This window comes from Mastomys coucha, unplaced genomic scaffold (genome assembly GCF_008632895.1).
Source record: "Mastomys coucha isolate ucsf_1 unplaced genomic scaffold, UCSF_Mcou_1 pScaffold5, whole genome shotgun sequence".
Lineage (NCBI taxonomy): Eukaryota > Metazoa > Chordata > Mammalia > Rodentia > Muridae > Mastomys > Mastomys coucha.
Genome location: NW_022196911.1, coordinates 76,544,048 through 76,567,874, shown reverse-complemented (window position 1 = coordinate 76,567,874; position 23,827 = coordinate 76,544,048). Strand labels below are relative to the sequence as shown.

The window sequence follows — 23,827 nt, the reverse complement described above, 5'->3', positions numbered from 1 at the left end:
ACTAAAGAACATTCTAAATAGACAGCATCATTTGATGAAGGTCTGGTCTCTTCAAAGTCTCAGCCCACACTAGGCTGCAGGAAAAGGAGACGGCATTTAAGAATCAGTTTACAGATTGCCTGTTGCTGGATGGAAGAGAGAGATGCTAGGGACTCAGGTGTTTGTGGCTGCTGCCAACAGAAAGCCAGCCAAGTGGGAGAAGATAGCAGCCATTGGTAGATCCAGTTCACAGAAGCTGTCTGCTAACAACTTCTGAGGAGTCCAATGCGTGAAGAAGAACTCCCATAACACAGTAAGTCAAAGTCAACATGCCAGGGCCTCTAACAGGATACCTCCCTTGGCCATTCTAAGCTTCCACAGAGAGGCCAGCTCACAGATTATGGGATTTCTTAAACTAATTAGAACAAGCTTCCTCCTCTTGTTTTTCTCCTTTCCCCAGTGGTTGAGTGAGCCCACTCACCCCTACCTCTTTCTGACTGGGATAGAATTTATTTTCTCAGGAAACTTTATATCATTTAAACACATGAATGCATGCTGAAAGTGTCTCTCTCTCTCTCTCTCTCTCTCTCTCTCTCTCTTTCTCTCTCTCCCCCTCCTTCCTTCCCTTCCTCCCTCCCTCCCTCCCTCCTCCCCTTTCCCTCCTGCTCTCTCTTGCTTTGTTTATTCCAGGCTTGCTTTAAACTCACTATGTAGCCAAGAATGACATAGAATTTCCTATTCTACTGTCCATACCTCCCAAGTGATGGGTGTGCACTGTCACGCCCTGATCTATGGTGCTGGGGATTGAACCCAGGCTTTATGCCTGTAAACATTGTTGTAGCAACCAAGCTTCTTAGTACAATGGCCACTAATTTATGAGGCAAAGTTCATCCGGAAGTTGTTCTTTTCATATGCCTGGCTCCATGTGTTTTCATTCTGATGGTTCTTAGCCACCAGGATCTCAGTTCAAAAGTGTTAGAAGCTGTAATTTGCTAAAGTGAATCTAGTGACCAGCCGGATTTGGAATCCACTCACCTGTGAAACCTACCTAGAGCAGCTTTATAAATCCAAGGATGGTGTGGGAAGGACAAACATTCTCAGGTGCTGTGCGCACACACCCTGGGCGTTCACATGTGCCTGGAAGAAAAATATATCTCACGAGAGGCAAGAGTGCTTGATTATACAATAGCATTAGCAACTCAGGTGACAGAGCTCTACTCGGAAAGCAGGAAGTCACTGTGCTTTTAAGACTGAGACTTTGAGAAACTGTAGATAGAGAGGCAGTGAATTCCCTGCAATTCGTATAACACCCCCGCTACAAGGAAGTGACTTGTAACATAGACCAACAAAGTAAGAGAATATTAAAGAAAGGAGGTGTCAAAAGAAAAGATCAACAAGACTAGAACGTTCTTTTCCCTACCACTGTTCCCTGTCAAAGCCACAATGGAAGGACTGATGGATAATAATAGGACAGACAGCACTACTCTTGGGGTTTATAAACGATAACGGTGTCCCTACGTGCTAAGTGCTTAATATACTTTATGTGGTTTATCATAGCAACCATTAGAAGTGAGGAATCAGCAGTATTCTCACCTTACAGAGGAGGAAATGAGGCTCAGCTGAAGTGATTTGCCCAAGGTCACACAGAGCACGTAAGTGACAGAGACAGTCCAGAGGTTTTGAGTGTTTGCTTTTAGCTCTACTGCCTTTAAACCCTGGATGCCATAGCCCACGCCCCTATTACAATAGATCCTCATTCTCTGTGGGTTCTGCAATCCATAGAGTTTGCTAAATCATACACTGGAAAAAATGATTATATCTATGTTGAAAACATAGGCTTCCTGTTATTACTTTCTAGATAACACAGTATAGCAACTACTTTTATACCATTTCTGCTGTATCGGGTACTAGAAATAATCTTGAGATATTTTAAAGCACAAATGAGGAGCTAAAGAGATGGCTCAGCATTTAGGGGGCTGGCTAATCTTTCAAAGGACCTGGGTTCAGTTCTCAGCATCCACATAGAGGCTCAAAACCATCCATAACTCCAATTGCACAGGATCCAATGTCTTTTTTTTTTTAACCTCCATGGACTCTTGCATACATGTCATGCACATTTATATACTCATGCCTATACACATACACCTAAAATTAAATAATAAATTTTTAAAATGTTAAAGCAGGCAGAAGAATGTGTTAGATTATATGCAAGCAGAAAACCATGTTATACAAGGGATTTGAGTGTCCATAGAGTTATTATGTATACAAATCTCCCATATACAGATACCAAGAGACAGCTGTAAGGCTAGGGATATAGTTCAACTGGTATGTGCTTTCTCAGCACATAAAAAGCCCTGGGATATAGATTCCCAGCAGAGTGTTGTAATCTCAACACTCAGGAAGTTTCTCGGCTACCTAGAAAGTTCAAGACCAACCTTAGATACCTGAGATCCTTTCATAAGAGGAAGATAGCAGGGTGGTGGTGGTGTACACCTTTAATCCTAGCACTCGGGATGTAGAGGCAGGCAGATCTCTGAGTTTGGGGACAGCCTGATCTACAGAATGAGTTCCAGGACAGCCAGGGCTATACAGAGAAACCCTATCTTGAAGAAAAAAAAATGAGAGAGCCAGACAGTGGTGGCGCATGCCTTTCATCCCAGCACTTGGGAGGCAGAGGCAGGTGGATTTCTGAGTTCAAGGCCATCCTGGTCTACAGTGTGAGTTCCAGGACAGTCAGGGCTACACAGAGAAACCCTGTCTTGAAAAACCAAAAGAGAGAGAGAGAGAGAGAGAGAGAGAGAGAGAGGGAGAGGGAGAGGGAGAGGGAGAGGGAGAGGGAGAGGGAGAGGGAGAGGGAGAGAGAGAGAGAGAGAGAGAAAGAGAGAGAGAGAGAGAGAGAGAGAGAGAATTGTAGTCACCACCCATGGTTGTGCTACATAGTTACTACATGTATTTATTCATTGATGAGAATGGTAAGTGTAACTTGTCTACAGAAACAGAATAGGTTCAGTTCTTCTGAATTACTGCTTTGACATTCTTTGAAGAGTCCCGAATTAAAATAAATAATCCCAAGACAGGCGGTGGTGGTGCCGGCCTTTAATCCTAGCACTTGGGAGGCAGAGGCAGGTAGACTTCTGAGTTCGAGGCCAACCTGGTCTACAGAGTGAGTTCCAGGACAGCCAGGACTACACAAGAAACCCTGTCTCAAAAAACCAATAATAATAATAGTAATAATAATAATAATAATAATAATAATAATAATAATAATAATAATAATAATCTCAAAGGACACCTAAATTAACAACAGTGACAAAAACTCAACACTTTTATGCAAATGGCATAAAATGACTCCCTGGTGCCTGGTTGACAAAGCCATGGTTCCACCTACTGCCTAGTCCTTATCTCATGTCACCAGCCTCATTTCTCATTATCTCTTTTAAAATACTACGGAGCATGTATTTGTGTGTGTTATGAGTATGTGTTTGCATGTGTATGTATACATGGAGGCCAAAGGTTGGTGTTGGGCATTTTCTTCTATGACTTCTCATCCTGTTTTTAAAGACAGTGTCTCATTAAACCTGGAGCCCGCTGTTTCAGCCAAACTGGCTTACCAGCAAGCCTTTGGCATCTGCTAGTCTCTGTCACTATATATTGTGCCCAGCTTTTTACATGGATGCTGGGGATCTGAACTCAGGTCCTCCTGCTTATATAACAAGCACTTTACTTTGCATGGGAATGATAATAAGCGCTTTAACGAAAGGGCCACCTCCCCAGCCTGTGAAGCATGTATTCTAAGCTAAGGTGAATCTGAAGCTTTAAGACTCTGTGGGATGGCAGTCTTCAATTTGAACTGGAAAATGGGAAGGGTTGATGGGTAGGGGACTGAATGAGCACTATTTCATGTCAGAGGGTCCTGAAGAACTTGTGGGAAGGGAAGAAAGGCAGATTTGGTGTTCCAGGGATATGAGGTGGGTAGCATAGAGGCCTGAAGCCATACAAATATTTAGTATATTTTTATTACCTACTAATTTCAAAGTCCATGGCTTTGCATGGGAATGAGAATTAACCACCTCTAGGAATCAAAAGTCACACAGAGGAAAAAAAAAGTCACAGGGTGATAAGAAGATCCCCAGGCAGCAGAAAGTTCATTCTGCTCAAAAGGGCATGCAGGGGCCGGAGAAGGTGGTGCAGCAGTTAAGAGCCCTAGCTGGATCCCCAGTGTTCTCTTCTGCCTCCATGGGCACCATCACACAGTGCTCACCCGTACAAACATGTAAGCAAAACACGCATACATAGAAAATAAGACTTTTGGTTTTTTTTTAGTTTGAAAGGATGTGCAATAAACTATGGCCATCTAAGAATGACCCTGTTCTGAAGAGAAAGTGGTAAGTACAACAGCAGCAAGGCTAGCTTATGTTAAACTAGCATTTGCCACCTGCCTGGAATTATATGAAGCGTCTTATAGATGGCACTTTGTTTTGTGGTTCTAAGACACTGAGACAGATTGTATCATCTGTTTATTCAAAATGAAAGCATTGGGGATCATAGAAATGAGCTAATAAACCTAGGGCTGTATAAGTAGTAGGTGGCAAAGCTCGAACTTGAAACCCCAAATGAAAATTCCTTTATGGTGAGTCTCTGGGATGCTGCTATTAAAGTTCAGAATTTTAAGTCCTATCCTAAACCTCTGGTACAGTTTTCTAATGCTTGCCTTCATAAGGATGACCAGAGTGCTATTCTGGACCAAAACCTGATCAATACAGAGGATCAGAAATGCTAGATATACTAGAAATACTCAATCCTAAAGAATTAGAAAGGGTGGAAACTAGGAGACAGTGTCTGTGACATTAGTGACAAGATCAAACAGGCAAGATCAGACAGATTCACTGAAAACATGGCTTAGGGAAAAGAAACAGATGATGATGCTAAGCCTGTAAACCCAACACTTGGAAAGTGGAGGCAGGAAAAGCAGGAGATCAAAGTCAGTCATGGTCAGCCACAGAGAAAGGTTAAGGCCATTCTGGGCTACTTTAGAGCCTGTCTCAAAGAACAAATGAATGGGGTGGGGATGGGGGAGCGGGGCGGTAATCAGATAAGATGGAAACAGAATTTCTTCCTTCCTTCCTTCCTTCCTTCCTTCCTTCCTTCCTTTCTTTCTTTCCTTCTTTCTTTCTTTCTTTCTTTTTTTTTTTTTTTTTTTTGTTTAGTTTTTCGAGACAGGGTTTCTCTGTGTAGCCCTGGCTATCCTGGAACTCCCTCTGTAGACCAGACTGGCCTCGAACTCAGAAATCCACCTCCCTCTGCCTCCCAAGTACTGGGATTATATGCTGGGTGGTGGTGGCACACACTTTTAATCCCAGCTCAGAATTCTTTGGATAGAAGCTCCAAGAGGGATATCTACAGATATCCCTTAAGAGAAGCAGGTTCTTCTGGCTCTGACCTTGATTCCTCCATTGATTGTTCCTCACTGCTACCTAGTCTCATCTTGATGACATATCAAACCCTAAGAACAAATCAAGCTCATAAACACTGATCAGAGAGTAACAAGATCAGAAGATTGGGCAGTTGAGGGCCGATTGGCATGGGGCAGGAGTGAGCATTTGGAGCAATGATACTAATAGAGCATTTTCACGTGGAGACACATGCTGGGAGCAGGGGAAGCCTTAAACACACAGGTAGGTCTAGACAGAGTAGTGGATTCTACAAGGGATTCAGGTCCTGGAGGAGATATTGGGTTACAGGACCTCTGAGGTTTCCTGGGTTTTGCTGATCAGCTTTTAAATAATTGAAACTTTTCCCTTGTCTCGTTTCTTTAGGGTTCCGTTGTCAGAATTCGGATACAATTATGGTTTGTATTGTTTCTACCTCCAGATAGTGTGAAGAATTGGAACTGGAAAATGCCAGAGTCACACTTCATGTAATAGCTCCTTTCATTATCACTGTGTGTTTGTGCACATATGTGTGCAGTTATATGTGTTCATGCAGGTGCACATACACCTGTGTGTGTGTGTGTGTGTGTGTGTGTGTGTGTGTGTGTGTGTGTGTGAAGGACAGATGTAGATGTTAGGGGTCTTCCTCAATCATTCTCTGCCATTTTTTTTTTTTTTTTTGGAGAAAGAATTTCTCACTGAATCTAAGGCTCAGCTAGAATATATGGCCAACAAGCCATAGATCCTCCTGCCTATACCTCCCCTGAGCAGGAATTGCAGGTGTGTGCTACTCCACTGACTTTTTATATGAATGGAGGGGATTGAACTCAGGTCCTCTTGCTTGCATGCAAGCACTTTACCAAATTAACCACTTCCCCAGCCTCACTTCATGATCTTAACTCTAGGTACCACTTCAGCTCCCTAGTTGAAAAAACATGGATTCTAGATGAAAATCAGCAAGAAAAGAATCTGGGGAAGACTAGATGTCACAATCTTCCTGAAACGCTAATTTTGAAGCTCTTCTGATGATAATAAAAGAATCCAGACTCAGGCAGTTCTGCAGCAGTGGACACCAAATGGGTGTTTCCCTAGTCCAGTTCTAACATTTACCTACTTGTTAGTAGATAAGATAGACTTACCCACAAGAGAGAGACAAAGAGACAGAGAGAGAGAGAGAGAGAGAGAGAGAGAGAGAGAGAGAGAGAGAGAGAGAGAAGGAGAGAAGGAGAGAGAGAGGAGAGAGAGAGAAGGAGAGAGAGAGAGAGAGAGAGAGAGAGAGCTATAAATGGATGTGGAGACCAAGAGCTAAGCACATAGGAGAGCCCTTTGTGTACCACCCTCCAGTACCTGCCATGTGGTTCCTGAAGCCTACTTGGGTTTTCATAGAGAGTTTGTTGCACAGAAATAATTGAAGCATGGACAATCTTGTAGAAATATGATTGGACAGAAGAAACATGACCTGTTGCTCAGAGACCGATAGAGAAATCCAGCAAGTCCTGAGTCTCCACATTCTTTTTGGCTTTTCCATGCACTACCCTTTGGGATAGGACCCTTCTAAGGGGGTACATGTCTTAGCATAGACTATCAGATAGCAAATTGAGAGATGTATTCTTTGCTCCAAGACAGACAAATGGAAGATAAGAGGTTCTCTGATTCACCTCAGGAGAGAAGAATTCTATTTTCTATGCCTCGGAGAGGGAGTTAGGAGTCAGGAGACATGGACAGCACAAAATATACATGTGACCAAATAGGAATCACTTGCCGTTTTGTCAAAAAAGGGGGAAAGGAGTCGGAATGGTTTTCTTCCTTCCAAAAAAAGGCCAAACAAACAACAAAGCCCTCCCCTCTAACCTACACTCTGAAGAAGGGAGAAAAGGAAGGCAATAGTTTCAGCGTAGGGCAGGAACGAGGCCACCGAGAGAAGCCCTAACGTGCTGCTTGCCCTTGAAGGTCTTTGCCTTTCCTCTCACATTTTTTTCCTCACCAACAACAACCTATTTATCTATCTATCTATCTATCTATCTATCTATCTATCTATCTATCTACATACATACATATATATACATATATATGTATATGTAAGTACACTGTAGCTGTCTTCAGACACAGCAGAAGAGGGCATCTGATCTCATTACAGATGGTTGTGAGCCACCATGTGGTTGCTGGGATTTGAACTCAGGACCCCCGGAAGAATAATCGGTGCTCTTAACCGCTGAGCCATCTCTTCAGCCCCCAACAACAACCTCGTAATGGGATGTCTATGTTGGGTCTGTAGAAGAAGCCACGCATATAGCTCATACATGGAAATCCCAGTACTCAGGATGGGAAGGCAAAATGATTATCATGTGTCCCAAGCCAACCAGGGTAGGAAAGTGACATCCTGATTGAAACCAAGAAAGAAATCCATTGGTTCTAGATTGCCCAATCACAATATGCATTTTGGCCAGGTCCCAAGACAGCTCTTCCATGCTTTAAAGCTGGAGACATCTTACCAAAAAGACCCTGTCAGCTCTTGAATGGATTGTAAAATTCTTCTTTTCTCCCATCCTGTCAAATTTGCTGGGTTATAGGAATAGTTCCAAAGGCCAGAAGAGCTTAGTGATTGCCTGGCTGGAGGCTTAGAGAAAAGCCCTTATGATAGAATACATGCACAAAAATCCACTCGCTAATTAATTAACTTGATAATGAATGTACCTACTGAGCACCAGACAAGGTTTGAGGAGCATTGTCCCCTTCCTAGTGAGCTTAGGGGACATGCTTAGATAGTCTATTCCAACCCTGTGTGATAAAGACCTTGCAGCTAAGAAAGGTGCGGGCTGGAGAATGTGGCTCAGTGGTATAGTACTCTCCTAACATATGCAAGACCAGAGATCTGGTCTCTACCAAGGTGGGTTACAGGTCAGGGTGGGGAGGATACGTCCCTCTGGAATTGGGATGTTTGTCTTCAGAAGCATCACAAGCAGAAACAACTCTAGAGGCAATGCTAGGTTGCGTCCACATCCTCTATGTGATTCTGTCTTGCCTGAGGCCTGATATCTGTGGCTCCTCTGTGGGTAAGTCGTTGGGACAGTCCCTGTGTGGTGACTCACAGGATCCTGAAGATAATTTTGCTACATTCTTCTTCCTTCTCCAGTGATAAAGACTTGTTGGGTGAGCTTCCTCTTAGCTCAAGGCTTCCTAATTTGGAGTCCACAAAGAGATCACCTCTAGGGGCAGAAGAGAGGAGGCAGTCTATGCAAAAACCTCTGTGTATGAGTTGAATACACCCCGGGGGAAACAAAGGTCCCACGTTTTTAGAAAAGTGTGACGTCTTAGGGTTTCTATTGCTGTGAAGAGACACCATGGCCACAGCAACTCCTATAGAGGAAAACATTTCATTGGGGCTGGCTCACAGTTTAGAGGTGTCGCCCATTATCATCATGGCCAGAAGCATGGAGGCACCTAGGCAGACATGGTGCTGAAGAGGTTCTACGTCAGGATCAGCAGACAACAAGAAGAGAGAGCAATGCTGAGCCTGGCTTGAGCTTCTGAAACCTCCAAGTCCTCCCCTAGGAACACACTTTCTCCAACAAGGCCACACCTACTCCAAAAGGCCACACCTCCTAATAGCGCCACTCCCTGTGGACCTATGGAGGTGGATTTTCATCCAAACCACCATATATAAAGGGATGTACCACTATGCCCAGCTTCATTTTAAAGTCCTTCTTTTTTTTTCTCACTTTCTTGGGGAGGGCTTACAGCAGTGACCCACCCCCCATACACTGTTCATTTTTCTTTGCTCCCTTAGAGAGAATCAGGATGTGGGGTTGCAAGAGGAGAAAGGATCTAAGGACAAAAGTCATGAATGGCATCAGAGAGGGTGTGTCTTAATCAGGTTTACTATTGCTGTGATGAAACACCATGAGCAAAAGCAACTTGGGAGGAAAGGTTTTATTTCCCCCACTCCATGGAACAGTCCAGCACCAAAAATAGTGAGGACAGGAACTCAAGCAGGGCAGGAACCCGGAGGCAGGAGCTGATGCAGAGGCCATGGAGGGGTGCTGCTTACTGACTTGCTCATCATGGCTTGCTCAGCCTGTTTTCTTATAGGACCCAGGCCCACCAGCCCAGGGATGGCACCGTCCACAATGGGCTCCCCCCACCCCCAATCAATCACTAATTAAGAAACTGCCCGACAGCTAGATCTTATAGAGGCATTTTTTTTCTCTCAGTTGAGATTCCCTCCTTTCTGTTAACTCTAGCTTGTGTGAAGTTGACCTAAAGCTAGCCAGTACAAGGTGTATTTTACTTTAAAAATTTAGGCTTCAGAAACCAGAGATAGCTGGGCGGTGGTGGCGCACGCCTTTAATCCCAGCACTTGGGAGGCAGAGGCAGGCAGATTTCTGAGTTCGAGGCCAGCCTGGTCTACAGAATGAGTTCCAGGACAGCCAAGGCTACACAGAGAAACCCTGTCTTGAAAAAAAAAAAAAATAGAAACCAGAGATAAAGCTGGGTGCAATAGCTGTCTTAGTTTGCTTTCTATTGCTGTGATAAAAGCACCTTGATCATAAAGCAACTGGGGAGGGAAGGGCTTATTTCACCTTACAACTTATGCTTCACCCTAAAGATAAGGCAGGACAGGAATTCAAGGCAAGTTCCCATGGAAGCAGGAACTTACACAGAGACCATGGAGGAGTGCCATTTATGGCTTGTTCCTAGTGGCCTGCTCAGCGAGCTTTCTTATACAAGCCAGGACTACCTGCCCAGGAGTGGCACCACCTACAAGGAGCTGGGCCCTCCCAGGTTAATCATTAGTCAAGAAAATGCTCACAGGCTTGCCGACAGGCCAGTCTGATGAGGCATTTTTCTCAAGTGAGGTTTCTTTTCCCAGATGACCCTACTTTGTGTCAGGTTGGCAAAAACCTAACCAGCACACTAGCATAGGCCTGTAATTCCAGCACTTGGGAGAACTGCCACAAGCTTCAGTACAGGGTTAGCCTAAGCTAACCCTGAGAGTCTGTTTCAAAACAAACAAACAAACAAACAAACAAAAGCAAGCAAAACTACCGAGAGTATACATGCTACTTTTGATGAATCATTTTTAGTTCAAATTGGGGCCTACCCATTAAAAGGAAGACAGTATGTTTGAAATACTTTCTGTGACAGAACCTAAATGATTTCTGCATGTCGACAAATATATCATGAAATTACTTTGCAATGTAAATTTGCCTTGCTGTTCCTGTTAGCTCTATAACAACCCAAGCTCATAAAATAACTATAAAATACCCTTTAAATATTCTTCACGGCTGTCTTTTTTCTCCCCTATTCTGTTACCGTCTTACTAGATTCATGCTGCTAAAAAACCAAACCAAACCAAAACAACAACAACAACAAAAACCACCAAACTGTTTTTCTGGGATGCAAGAACCCCTGGTAAAGGGAGATAAAAGGAGGGGGGAACAAACTAGAAACATGCTAGAGGAACCGAAAGCGAGCAAACATTCGAAGCAGATCACTCAGAGTTGATTTCACTGATAACCCCAGCAGCCCCTGTGTTGTGGCTAGTCCTTACAGAAAGTCCGACCAGGCCTGTACACTGTGTGTTCACACGGACCAAAAGCAGATGTTCTCAAACTGTTTTTATCAAGCAGTTTGAAATACCATGTCTTTTATTACTAAAGACTTTTTTTTTTTTTTTTTTTTGAGACAGGGTTTCTCTGTGTAGCCCTGGCTGTCCTGGAACTCACTCTGTAGACCAGGCTGGCCTCGAACTCAGAAATCCACCTGCCTCTGCCTCCCAAGTGCTGGGATTAAAGGCCTTCGCCACCACTGCCCGGCTACTAAAGACCTTAATATATGTCTGCTCACGATGAGATACTCTCTTAGGGAGCCTCAGCACAGTAACTGAATTTAGGAATACTAACATTGACACTATTCACTATTGTCCTTTGCATCCGTTTTCCCAACAGCATCTTTTACCTTTGCCTGGTTTGACGAACACACATTGCCTTCAGCTGTGATGTCTCTTTGGTTATCTGTAATCTGGACCAGTGTCTTGACATCTTTGTTTCATACTATTGGTATATTGATGGATACTGATCAACTCAAAATTTTGCAGGTTACTCCTTGTTCTGGGTTTGCTCCATGTTTCTTCATAAATACATGCAGCTTATTTCTTTTTGTTGTTGTTGTTTTTTGAGACAAGGTTTCACTGTGTAGTCCAGGCTGTCCTGGAACTCACTCTGTAGACCAGGCTGACCTCAAACTCAGAAACCCACCTCCCTCTGCCTCCCAAGTGCTGGGATTAAAGGCCTTCGCCACCACTACCCAGCGCAGCCTATTTCTTATATTTTTGGTTGTGAGCCTAGCCTTTAACGACTGAGCCATCTCTCCAGCCCGCGCAGCCTATTTCTTAGCAGGTAAGTGGTACTGTGCCTTTTTCAGGCGATCAAATCAGAACATTCATAGTGTCAGCACATCTCATTGTTGGTGATGTAAACTCTTGTTTTATTTGTTAGTACATCTTAAATTATAACTAAATGTGCATAGCCAAATGTGTTTCTCTTCTCATTTTGTCATGAAAGAGACTCATAGAGAGCTAAACTGCTGTAGTTAAGCCTGTGCGAGTATAGTCCTCAACACTTAGTGGCCCGTGCCATCTCGGCAATTATCTGGGCTTTGTGTGATCATTGATTAATAAGGTTGCAGCTAGGCACTACAAGGCTGGATATAAAACTGTATAAGTAACAAATTACCTCTGAACACATGAATCAGAATTCTCTTTATGTTGAATAATCCAATGATATATTAAAAAAATGACATTGGAATCTAGAGGCTGACTTCAATTAACAGTGGACCTTGCTGGATAGCTCCGAGTTCATCAAAAGAAACTCATTGGTCTCAATGCCCAACTTTATTCTAATCTGGATGTATGCAAGAATTTACAGAATATCTTTGCACAGATTGTACATACATTCCAGATTTGAGCCTCCTATACTCGACAATGACTATAATAAAGTCATTTATTCGAAATTTAGCCATTTGGGAACCACATATCACCCCCGCTGTGCCTTCCATCCCTGATGTCCTTGTGCTCTGTATGTTTTCATGTCTCCTAGTGCCTAGAATTTTGCTCTGATCTTCAATAACCCCAGGATTCAGGAAACACACACACACACACACACACAACACACACACTAGGCGAACTTACATATCCATTTACCGATAGAACTTGGGGTCTGCTTCCTAGGGCACAGACTTTGAGATCTACTTCTTTCCCTTTACAAATTCAGTTCTGCCTACATTGAAATACACTGATCTGAACACTGTAGGAATGCAGAATCAGTCTATTTAAGTGTCATCTTAGCCACCAGTCCACTCTCACAAAAGACACAAGCATAGGACAGTCCTACCTTGGAAGTATCTATCCCAGAGCTCCTCCTCTACAAACAAGCGCCATGAAATCCAAGAATCCTCCGCAGAAAGAAAGCTACACACAGGAGCCAAACTGCAGCCCAGCTAGCTGTGCTGTGCCAGGGATCAGGGTGGCTTTCTGACGGCAGAGGTGCTGCATGAAAGTGATCAAGGCACCGTCCCCTCTCTTGGCAAGTGTGGCTTATTGGCAGCTGAAACACGCCAAGGTCCTTAGCCTAGTTTACTCATCTCAAATTCAGCCACAGAGCTGAAGCCAGCCAGGGCTTGGATGCCTCTAGATCTCCTAATAGATTCTGCACAAAACATGGTCCTCACAGAGACACAGACCCAAAGAGGTGCAGGTACTGGACAAGGTCCCTTACAATGTATATCCGTCAGGAAAATATGATCTATGTTTGGAAGAAAAGTTTTTTAAAAAAATATTTATCCACCTGTATTTTGTGAATGTGTGAGTGCCTGCAAATGTGTACATATATATGTATATATGTATTTATATGTATGTATATATGTGTGTATATATATACACATATACATATACATTTGCATATATGTATATATTCACTTGCCTGGTGCCCTCAGAGGTATGAAGAGGGTGTTTCATTTCCTTGAACTGGAGTTCAAGCAAAGCTATCATTGTGGGGTCTGTAAAGACAGTAAGTGCTCTTAGCTACTGAGCCACCTCTCCAGCAACACCCCTCCCCTGAACAAAAACCATTTTAAGTGCACCAAGTGTGTGTCTTTAAGTTGGAGATCCCAACTCATTACAATCTATGCAACTAATTTCATGGATTTCTTATTTGCAATACAAACCACTACAATAGCTTCTTGGAGAGTGAGGGCAGGGGGATATAAAAAAGTTTAGGACATGGTCTTCTATACTTGAAGCCTGCAATCATCCCGAGGAGATGATTCATACATATTTTTAAAAATTACTAGTACAAGGTAATGTCTGGTGGTATGCTCACATGAGTGGAAAAAAATGGACCACTGGAAACGAAGAGTAAGCCATGTGGCTGAATGCTGGGGTTCCTAAATCAGATGACTCCACGAAGACGCAGCTCCTCCACTTCCTAGCAGTGTGACAAGTTACTTAAGTTTGCTAAAGCACTGAACATTTCAGTGACCTGTAAGTGTTCTCTACCATTGCCCTCTCTATTCAGTCACTACTTCAAGAATGGGTAGCGCATAAGCACAGGAGGATGTGACAGAATCATAATGGATAATTCGAGCCAAGGCCGCTCAAGTTATGTTTGTAAGTTTGTTGACATCTACCAGGCAGGGGTTGAAGAAGGCAATAAGGCTTATTCCACCCAGAGTCAGGACCACACGCCACCCCGCCACGCTAGATGCCCGTAACGGTCTCTAGGGGGCGCTGCCGCTCAGCCTCCCCGGCTGGGTCGGAGCGCGTCCCTGCCCCACGCGTGCGCGCCGCCCAGGTGAGGAGGCGGCTGGGCCGTAGATGGGCGGGCTCATCGGTGGGGCGGAGCCCGAGCGGCCGGGGCGGGGCCCAGCGGGACCCAGGCTAGAGGCGGGACCAGCCGCCGCCGTCTCCGTCTCGCCACCACGGCCCCCACACACCCCGCAGCCACCGCGGGAGGAGCGGAAGCTGCTGGCCTCGCCCGTTCAGAGCCGCGCCGGCCGGAGCTCTGAGGAGTGGCGACCGTCTCTCTCCGGCCCGACCTCTCCCGAAGGTGCCGCGCTCCCCCGCCCCAGCCCCAGCGCTCCCACCTGAGCCGGCGCCATGGCGGAGCAGGAGAGCCTTGAGTTCGGCAAGGCGGACTTTGTGCTGATGGACACCGTCTCCATGCCCGAGTTCATGGCCAACCTTAGGCTCAGGTGAGCGCGTCTCGGCAGCCGTGCCGCGGTTTCCCGAGAGGGGGCGCTTGCTGAGAATTCGGGGTGACCGGGGATCTCCGGGAGTGAGTGCGGCGGGGTGACAGGGGGTCCGTAGCTCTGGGTGGTCACGCCTCCCAGAGAGAGGACTCTTCCTTGGTGCGGCCTTGGAACTCCAGGGTGTGATGAGGTCTAAGAGTGCACTTTTAGGGGTCTGGGGTCGTCCCTGTGTGGTGTTTGGATTGGGGCATGCTGCGATTGAAGTCGTTTGGGGGTGCACCAGCCCGCCCTGCGCCAGGTAAATGGTGTGGGCGGGACCGGGTGACTTAATGGAACAAAAGTAAGGGAAAAGAAAAACTTAGGAGCGGCGTGATGGCCCTGGCAGCCCCAGGAAAACTGGAAGGTTGTTTTAAAAGAGGCTGGCATCTCCTGCTTTCACGCTTTTCATTCCTTCCTCCTTTTTTTCTTGCTGGCGTGGTTCCATCTTACCATTCAAGATGCTGTGGAGTGAACCCTACGCTGTCTGTTCCGGGACACGGGCTATTTTTTAGTTACTCATTCGACGTAATTAGACCCGTTTCCAGACATCGAAGAGACTGCTGTACTTGCCAGTGCCAAGATAAACTGTCTGAATTTGACAAGGCGTCCATGGTTTCAGTTTTTTCAAGGAGTCATGGATGGAGCCCTTGTGTTACTGACATCCTTGAGAATTTAGTTACAACTCAATGCCCCAAAGTGGGCTTCCAAAAGGAACTTAATTTAGAAAGTCTTCTCTACGTGATTATTTCATTTTCAAACAGCAATATGTAACCTGAGTATTAAAGTGGGTTGGCTTTTTGTTTGTTTTGTTTTTTGTTTTTTGAGACAGGGTTTCTCTGTATAGCCCTTGCTGTCCTGGAGCTCACTCTGTAGACTAGGCTGGCCTCGAACTCAGAAACTCGCCTGCCTCTGCCTCCCAAGTGCTGGGATTAAAGGCGTGCGCCACCACTGCCCGGAGTGGTTTGGTTTGACTTTAAAAAAAAAAAAAACAAACTGAAACCGACTTTCAGCTTGAAGCGTTTGCTTACATCCTTGTTTGTTTGTTTGTGTTTCCCCAGAAGCTTTGCTCTATTATTTGTAAACTTTATAGCCAAATGTCACTTTTTAAACTAGCCTGAAAATTATAATTAGGTTTGGATACTTACCTCAACTTTACTGCCAACTGCAATTCCATAATTTAAAAAATAAAACCTGGTTTAATTTTTAAATTAACAAAACAAATCGTTTCATACGTTCTGTTCTGCTATATGGCTAGGGTGACCTTGAACTTTTGATCCTCCTACCTCTACTTGCTGTAAGCTGCGAGTACAGGTATGCACCGCCATACTTGTTTCTGTAGTGTTAGGTATCAAACCCAGGGCTTGATGCATTAGGCAATCACACTATCAACTAACCAACAGGGCTGCATCATCAGCCCTCATCTGTTCTGCGTCAGGCTTCCTTGTGTATGAAGCAAGAGTGTGGAGCAGGAGCACTGGCCTGCATGTTACACATGCCTGCTATAAACTGGCCTTGTCTGTGGGCCTCCATTGTCAGGAACTTTCTGTGCTTGTTTGTATTCCAGGACTCCCTGGGTTTCCTAGGGTAGTAGTCTCACAGATACACAGTGTATTCCTAAACAGTGTTGTAGAGTAATATGTAGTCCCTCAGTGTCCCCAGAAAGTTCATTCTAAGAGTCCCTGTGGATTCTAGAATCTGAGGATGCATGCCTGTAAGCCCACCTACTTCAGGGGGTGGTGCGGGGAAATGAGTTTAAGGCCAGTCTGGACAGTTTTTCAAGGCTCTCTTTTAAAAATTACAACCAGAGGATTCCTGAGTTGTATAAACTGACATAGCAGAGTAATAGCCCCTTCATATATATATATACATATATATGGCATAGATTCCAAGAAAACCCCTAGTAGATACACTGTATATGCTATGTTTTTTCCTATAACTACATACCTGTGACAAAAAAATGACTGATATAAAGCAGAACTATTATGACAGTAAAAAAAGTTAGATGGAATTTCTTGCAGTTTCTCTTCCAAAAGATGGTTTTGTACCATATTCACCTTTATTGATACTAAATACCTGAAATAGCAGAGGATGAAGTTTTAGATAAAGGAGTCTTTTTTTTTTTGTTTTTTTTTTGTTTTTTTCGAGACAGGGTTTCTCTGTATAGCCCTGGCTGTCCTGGAACTCACTCTGTAGACCAGGCTGGCCTCGAACTCAGAAATCCACCTGCTTCTGCTTCCCAAGTGCTGGGATTAAAGGCGTGCACCACCACTGCCCTTTGGAAAAGGAGTCTTATTTGCATATAACCTGTATACACATACCATCATTCATATATAAATATAAGTCTTGGAAACTGAAGTCTTCTTGTTCAATCTCCTTGTGTGCTCTAGGTCACTGAGCTACATTTCTAGCCCCTCTTATGTATTTTAAATCATTGTATTGTATTACTTATAAAACCCAATACAATGTAATGCGATGTAAAGTGTTGCTATTATTACTAAGGGATAATGACAAGAAAAAGTCTGAACAGGGTCAGCACTGATACAGTGATAAAAATGTTTTCAGTTCTTAGCTGATTGAATTTGATTGACTCTGAGAATGTGGAGCCAGTAGTTTCAGAGAGCCAACTTCAGGTTGTATCCATAGCATTATAATAGCATGTTGCGTTTTTTGTTTTATTGTTAGTTGGTTGTTGATTTTATTTTATTTATGTATTTTTTTTTTAGTCTTCCCATATATAGCCTCAACAGTAAAGCAATCCTCTTTAGATTCCTGAGTGCTGGGATAACTAACCTGTGACACCGTGATTTATATGTTAATTTAAAGCCAAAGTTTAGATGCCCAACTTTTATATAAATGACCTCAAATACTGCCCTAATCAAAATGAAGACGTTATAGCGGTAGTCAGTACTAGGTGGTTCCCAGTCAGTGGCTGACATTCAGATTTTCATTTTACCACTTTGCTACTGTGACCTATGGATAGTGAACTTAAATATTCCTGTATCATTATCATTTTTAAAAAATAGAATTAAGGTTATCTTGAGGTTAAATTAGTTAATTTATAGAATTCCTAAGACTATCTCCTGGCAAATACTTATTAGCAATTGTACTGGCTGATTTTGTGTGTCAACTTGACCCAGGCTGGAGTTAGCACAGAGAAGGGAGCTTCAGTTGGGGAAGTGCCTCCATGAGATCCAGCTGTGGGGCATTTTCTTAATTAGTGATCAAGTCTGGAGGGCCCCTTGTGGGTGGTACCATCCCTAGGCTGGAAGTCTTGGGTTCTATAAGAGAGCAGGCTGAGCAAGCCAGGAGAAGCAAGCCAGTAAGTAACATCCCTCCATGGCCTCTGCATCAGCTCCTGCTTCCTGACCTGCTTGAGTTCCAGTCCTGACTTTCTTTGGTGATGAACAGCCATGTGGAAGTGTAAGCTGAATAAACCCTTTCCTCCCCAACTTGCTTCTTGGTCATGATGTTTGTTCAGGACTAGAAACCCTGACTGTTCAAAGTTTTCTCAAGTGTACATTAAGCAGAGAAAGAGTATGTGAAATAACAATTTCACAAATTAAACTTGTTCTAAATTACTTGAGATTCCACCATGATGGAGCTTTGTGCTTTGAGAAGCCTCTTTACAATTAAGCTGCTGCCAGTTACTAATCATTTCAGACTATCAGACATCAAGTCCATTTGCCAAGTATATACTGCTTACAAGACAGGACAATAACACTTGAATATAGTATCTTATTTTAAGTTCTATATGTACTACACATAGCATCATGGTACTAATTATGTATATATATCCATATACATATACATATGTACACTACATATATATACACATATATATATATATATACACTACATATGTATAATCACATATATAACACACATGACATGACATTAGCTAGAACTTTGAGGAATTTTCTGAGTTTAAAGTTGAAGGCTTAGAGTCAGAGTTAAATTAATTTTTAAAACTCTTTTTGGTAGTCTACTCCTGTAATCCCAGTACTCAGGAGGTTGAGTCTGGAAGCTTGCAAATTCAGTTCTAGCATAGTGAGATACTGTCTTATAAACCTACCCCTCACCCCAACAGAAAAGAAAGGGTAAAACAAAGAATAATCCCCCACCCCATCTCTTTGCAATAGAATTAAATGGTTGTGGCTTTTAAAAATTAATACTGTCATTATTCTTGCCAGTGGAAAGTGCTCTACCACTGAATTTGCCCTGTGGCTTGTTTCTTTTTTCTCTTTTTTTAAAAGCATTATTTATTTTTGTATATGAGTACCCTGTAGCTATCTTCAGACACACCAGAAGAGGGCATCAGATCCCATTACAGATGGTTGTGAGCCACCATGTGGTTGCTGGGAATTGAACTCAGGACCTCTGGAAGAACAGTTGGTGCTCTTAACCCCTGAGCCATCCCTCCAGCCCTGACTTTTTTCTTTTTAAGTAAATTGAAGGAACATTTAGAATTATTTTTTAAAAAGCATTTCACACTCATTAGTTGAAAGCTTTCAAAGGTTTGAATGATTAGATCTTTAGGGGAAAACCTTGCTCCTATGTGCACAGAAGAGAATGGTGTCATTGAACTTTAAGGTACTCTAGAGGTTGAGATGGGTAGGTGCAAAGAGTTATGAGTGAGCTCTGTTCCTTATCTCAAACAGGTGGCATATCAGTGAACACAGGGAGAAAGGTGGCAATCGTTATTCATTTAGAAAATAGAAAACTAGATAAGCTTTATTGAGCTAAGATGGCTATGTGCCAAGTAATTGTACAAACTTAATTTTTCTAGAAGGTCACAAAGGGGGGAAATGCCACCGGTTGAGTCAGAAACACCTTGAAGAGGAGTTGAGCTAAGTCCCAGAGGATGAGTAGTGCTCTGTCTGGGTGAACCTGTGGGTGGAGAACATTCCAGGTGGATACAGTGGCATGAGTAGGGAAGGCAGCATGCAAGCTGACTGTATTTGGGAGATAGTCAGTGAGCTGTGTTGCCCGCAGAGGAGGTGGTGTTGGGGATCTGTGGGAGGGACCGTGAGCTCTCATTAGCAGGATTCCTGTCTAATGCGCAGACTTCCAGCCTGCCTTTCCCCGCCAAGTAGAACCCAGGACTGTCTGATATCTGTATGTGTTTGTTGATGTTGTCACTTTTGGGGGGAGGGAGAGTCATCTCACTACATAGCCAAGGCTGACCTCAAGTTCATAATCCCCCTGCCTCTGCTTCCATATGCTGGGATTACAGGTGTGTGATGCCACAGCCAGCATTTGTGTACGTAACTCAGAGAGTTGGCCGTGCTCTCATGACACAGCTCAGCAATTGCTCAGGGGTTAATTCCCTGGAGCTGTAGAGTGCCAACAAGTGGTGGCACCATACCTTCTTTTCTAGCTGTAAATCTCAGCCCAGATTTAAAACAGCCCTCTCTAGGAGTGTAAACTTCCTGTCACGTCAACTTCTCTCCATCCCTGAGCGTATTTAGCGGTGAGTTTCTGGACACTTGCTGCTATGTCCTTTGGCCATCCATTTCACTTTATTTACGGGTGACCAGGAATCACTCTTGCAGACCATGTGCAAAGATGAGATGTTTTCGGGCCGGAGAGGTGGCTCAGCGGTTAAGAGCACTGACTGTTCTACCAGAGGTCCTTAGTTCAAATCTCAGAAACCACCATCCCAGATGGTGGCTCACAACCATCTGTAATGAGATCTGATACCCTCTTCTGGTGTGTCTGAAGAGACCTACAGTGTACTCATATAATAAATAAATAAATAAATAAATCTTTAAAAAAAAAAAAAAGATGAGATGTTTTCATGGGTGGCACAGGCTGCTCCAGGCATATACTTTGGCAGTTTGCAGGTGAAATGGGAGGTGTCTGGTTGAGGGATGGATGCAGGTATGCAAATGAAATTCCTGAAGGTGTTCCTATTACTCCCACCCCTCCCCATGCTGGCTCCAGTCTGTACTCCTTATTCTGCAATGTCTGGTTTTCTAACTTCTGCCTGGATCTTCCACACAGATTACTCCCTTCCTTTAGGGGCTGTAACCAACAGTGAAGATCCCACGGCTGCAGTTACCTCAGGGCTCTATGCCATCAAGACTTGATCTTAGTGTTCTCAGCAGTGGAGAATTTCTGCCACTGTGCTGAGCACACAATACATTCCTTTGTGGCAACAGTTTCTGTATTACAGATAGAGAAGAAAGGGATTTTTTAATAAAACTTTTATGACATTGGGTGTGTCGGTGCATACTTGTCAATCCCAGTACCTAGGAGGCCACGTCAGGAGGATTGTGGGTGTAAGGCTGGCTTACAATAAGGTATCAATCAAATAAATGAATGATTTAAAGCCTTTTACATCATATTATGTTTGGAATTGTCTTTTCAGAGCTAGTGGTGTAAGTCTGTAGTGTAATTCAGAGGATGTGCCACCTAGCATGTGCAAGGCCCTGGGGTTAATCCCTAGCACTAAGAGAAACAACAACAAAAAAATCGGATGATGTTTTCTGCTTTTCCTCTGTTGGAACTAGAGCTTGATTATGAACTTTTACCATCAATCAGTGTAATTTCGTTCTATTCACACTACCTCTGTGTATGTGCATTCCTGTGCCCGTGTCTGGTCTAGGACCCTCAATGGCCTGCAGCTCTCTAAATAGGCTAGGGTGGCTAACTAGTGAGCCCCAGAGATCTCCTGTGACTGCCTTTCCAGCCCTAGGGTTACAAGTGCCACCATACCTGGAATTTTTACTTGTGTTCAGGGTCCAACTCAGGACTTCATAAGTTGTAAGGCAAACACTTATCGACTGAGTTATCTCCTTAGCCCCGCCTCTAAAAACCAGTGTAGGTGAGCGTGTATATCTACAGGACAGGGTAATGTTAAAGAGATGGTGCAGGCTAGTGTGAGGAAGCATAGCTGAGAAGATTCAATTTGTATTTCTTGCACTCGAAACAGAATCTACCAGTCTGCAGGCTCTCTTCTCTTCTTCCCAGAAGTCTCCTGTGAGAGGAGGAGGCTTGTTCTATTATTTCTCTTTAATTTTTCAGTGGAGGTGGCAATGGGAAAGTCCTTACTCTGTTTCTAAATGATCCATGCTCAGGAGCAAGAGTCCTGTTTGAGTGCTTCCTTGTTTTATGATTACACATCATTCCTGCCTGCATCTTCAATGCCCATTCGAGACCCTGGCACTCAGTTCGCATTCTGCTTCCCTTATGGCCACTTGTTTGGGGCCAGGAGCCCTGGCTGCTGTTGCTGCTGCTGCTGCTGCTAGCCTGACCTCCACCAGCATCAAATCCTCTGTGCATGTGAGTCCTGCAGGTGAACAGCCGGCTGGAGACACCTAGCTGGTCCTTGCTCTGCTTGCCATGCTTCACATAACATCTGCTGAAATGCAAGATGTAGGGTGCTGTTCAGGAGTGGACTTGAGCTGAGGACGCTATCCCAGAGATGTGTTTCCCAGCTGATACGGCAGTGTGGTGTGCTAGGCTTCCTAGTCATCTGCTGCTCCTGTGTTGGGGGTGAAGCATCTGCTCAGCCTTGGTTATTTTGCACTGCAAGGGCGTGAGCCAGTCTCATGCACACCAGGCAAGTGCTTTACCACTGAGCTACACCCCCCAGTTCTCTTTCTTTTTTTTTTTTTTAAAGATTTATTTATTATTATATGTAAGTACACTGTAGCTGTCTTCAGAAGGTCCAGAAGAGGGAGTCAGATCTCATTGTGGGTGGTTGTGAGCCACCATGTGGCTACTGGGATTTGAACTCAGGACCTTCAGAAGAACAGTCAGTGCTCTTAACCACTGAGCCATCTCACCAGCCCCAGTTCTCCTTCTTTAATCTTTGCTTAGAGCAGAGTTTTTCAGTGAGGCTGTTGACATTTTGGGTGGATCAGGCTTTGATATGAGGGCTCTCTTATGCCCTGGGGGGTTATTTAGCAACATCTAACTACTAGATACAAGAATTGTATCTGGGTAACATTGCCTTGGGTAGGGAACCTCTGGCCAGGCTGTTCTTAATCTCTGGAATGTTCCTCTCTCATTGCTGCCCTCATTCCCTCCCTGCTTGTCACATTCTTTCTTACTCATCTTAAGACCAGTCCGAGAAGTCTTTCCCAATCTTACAAGACAGGGTTAATTATACTTTGTGCTCCTAGGTTACAGGCACACTTATTCATAACAGTTAAAAGCCTTTGCCTCTCTCTCTCTGTCTCTTTCTTTCTCTCCTTCCTTCCCTCTCTCTCTTTTTAAATATTTATGTATTTATGTATTTATTTATTTATTTTATGTATGAGTACATGGTTGCTGTCTTTAGACACAGCAGAAGAAGGCACCAGACTCCATTACAGATGGTTGTGAGTCACCATGTGGTTGCTGGGATTTGAACTTAGGGCCTCTGGAAGAGCAGTCAGTGCTCTTCCCAGCTGAGCCATCTCTCTTCTTTCATCCAGCCCCTTCTTTCTCTCTTTCTTTTTCTTTCTTTCCTTCTTTTTTAATGTCTGTTTCCTTACTAACCTGTGGCAGAGTTCATCAAAAACAGCATTTCTAAAGGTAGACCCAGGTTCTCTGGTACTTTGAAACCCAGTGCTGTTTGGAGACCCACCATCTGTAAGAAAAGGAATACAAATTATGGATGTAAGGTTGGGTAGAGGGCTTAGGGGAGATGGTGTAAGTGACTCAGAAGCAGACCTTTTGTCTCCTGTCATGCCACGGACTTGACACCTAGTGTGCTCAGCACAGCCTAAGGAGTCAAACACTGGGTAATCGGTCTTCAGCCAGGACAATTCTCCATTCTAAGTGTGTCAGAGCTTTGAGTTGCAGGCCTATAATTCCAGCTACTTGGGAGACTGAAGCAGGGTAATTGTAAGCAAGGTCTATATGAGTTGCAGAGTGAGGTCAAGGACAGACTTGAAATTTATGGAAGCTATGTCTCAAATTGCAAAGAAAAAAGTGTGTCTGTATGTGTGTGTGGGGGTGTGGCTATGGTTGGGTAGAGTAAACATATGCCTGCAATCCCAGAATTTGGTATGTGGAAGCAGGAGGATCAGGAGCTCAGAGTCAGCGCTGGCTAGTGAGTTTAATGCCAGCTTGGCTTGACTTCTCTTCTCTTCTCTTCTCTTCTCTTCTCTTCTCTTCTCTTCTCTTCTCTTCTCTTCTCTTCT

The 23,827-nt window shown here is 43.9% G+C and overlaps 1 protein-coding gene across 1 annotated transcript in view; it reads left to right on the top strand.

Moving 5' to 3' along the window:
• Positions 1-14,323: 14,323 nt before the first annotated feature.
• Myo1d (myosin ID) overlaps positions 14,324-23,827 on the top strand; it is a 307,808-nt gene continuing 298,304 nt past the window's right edge. The window contains exon 1 of the mRNA XM_031353808.1: positions 14,324-14,657. Coding sequence (XP_031209668.1) covers positions 14,563-14,657 — 95 coding nt within the window. The 5' untranslated portion in view covers positions 14,324-14,562. The remainder of the gene's footprint in view (positions 14,658-23,827) is intronic.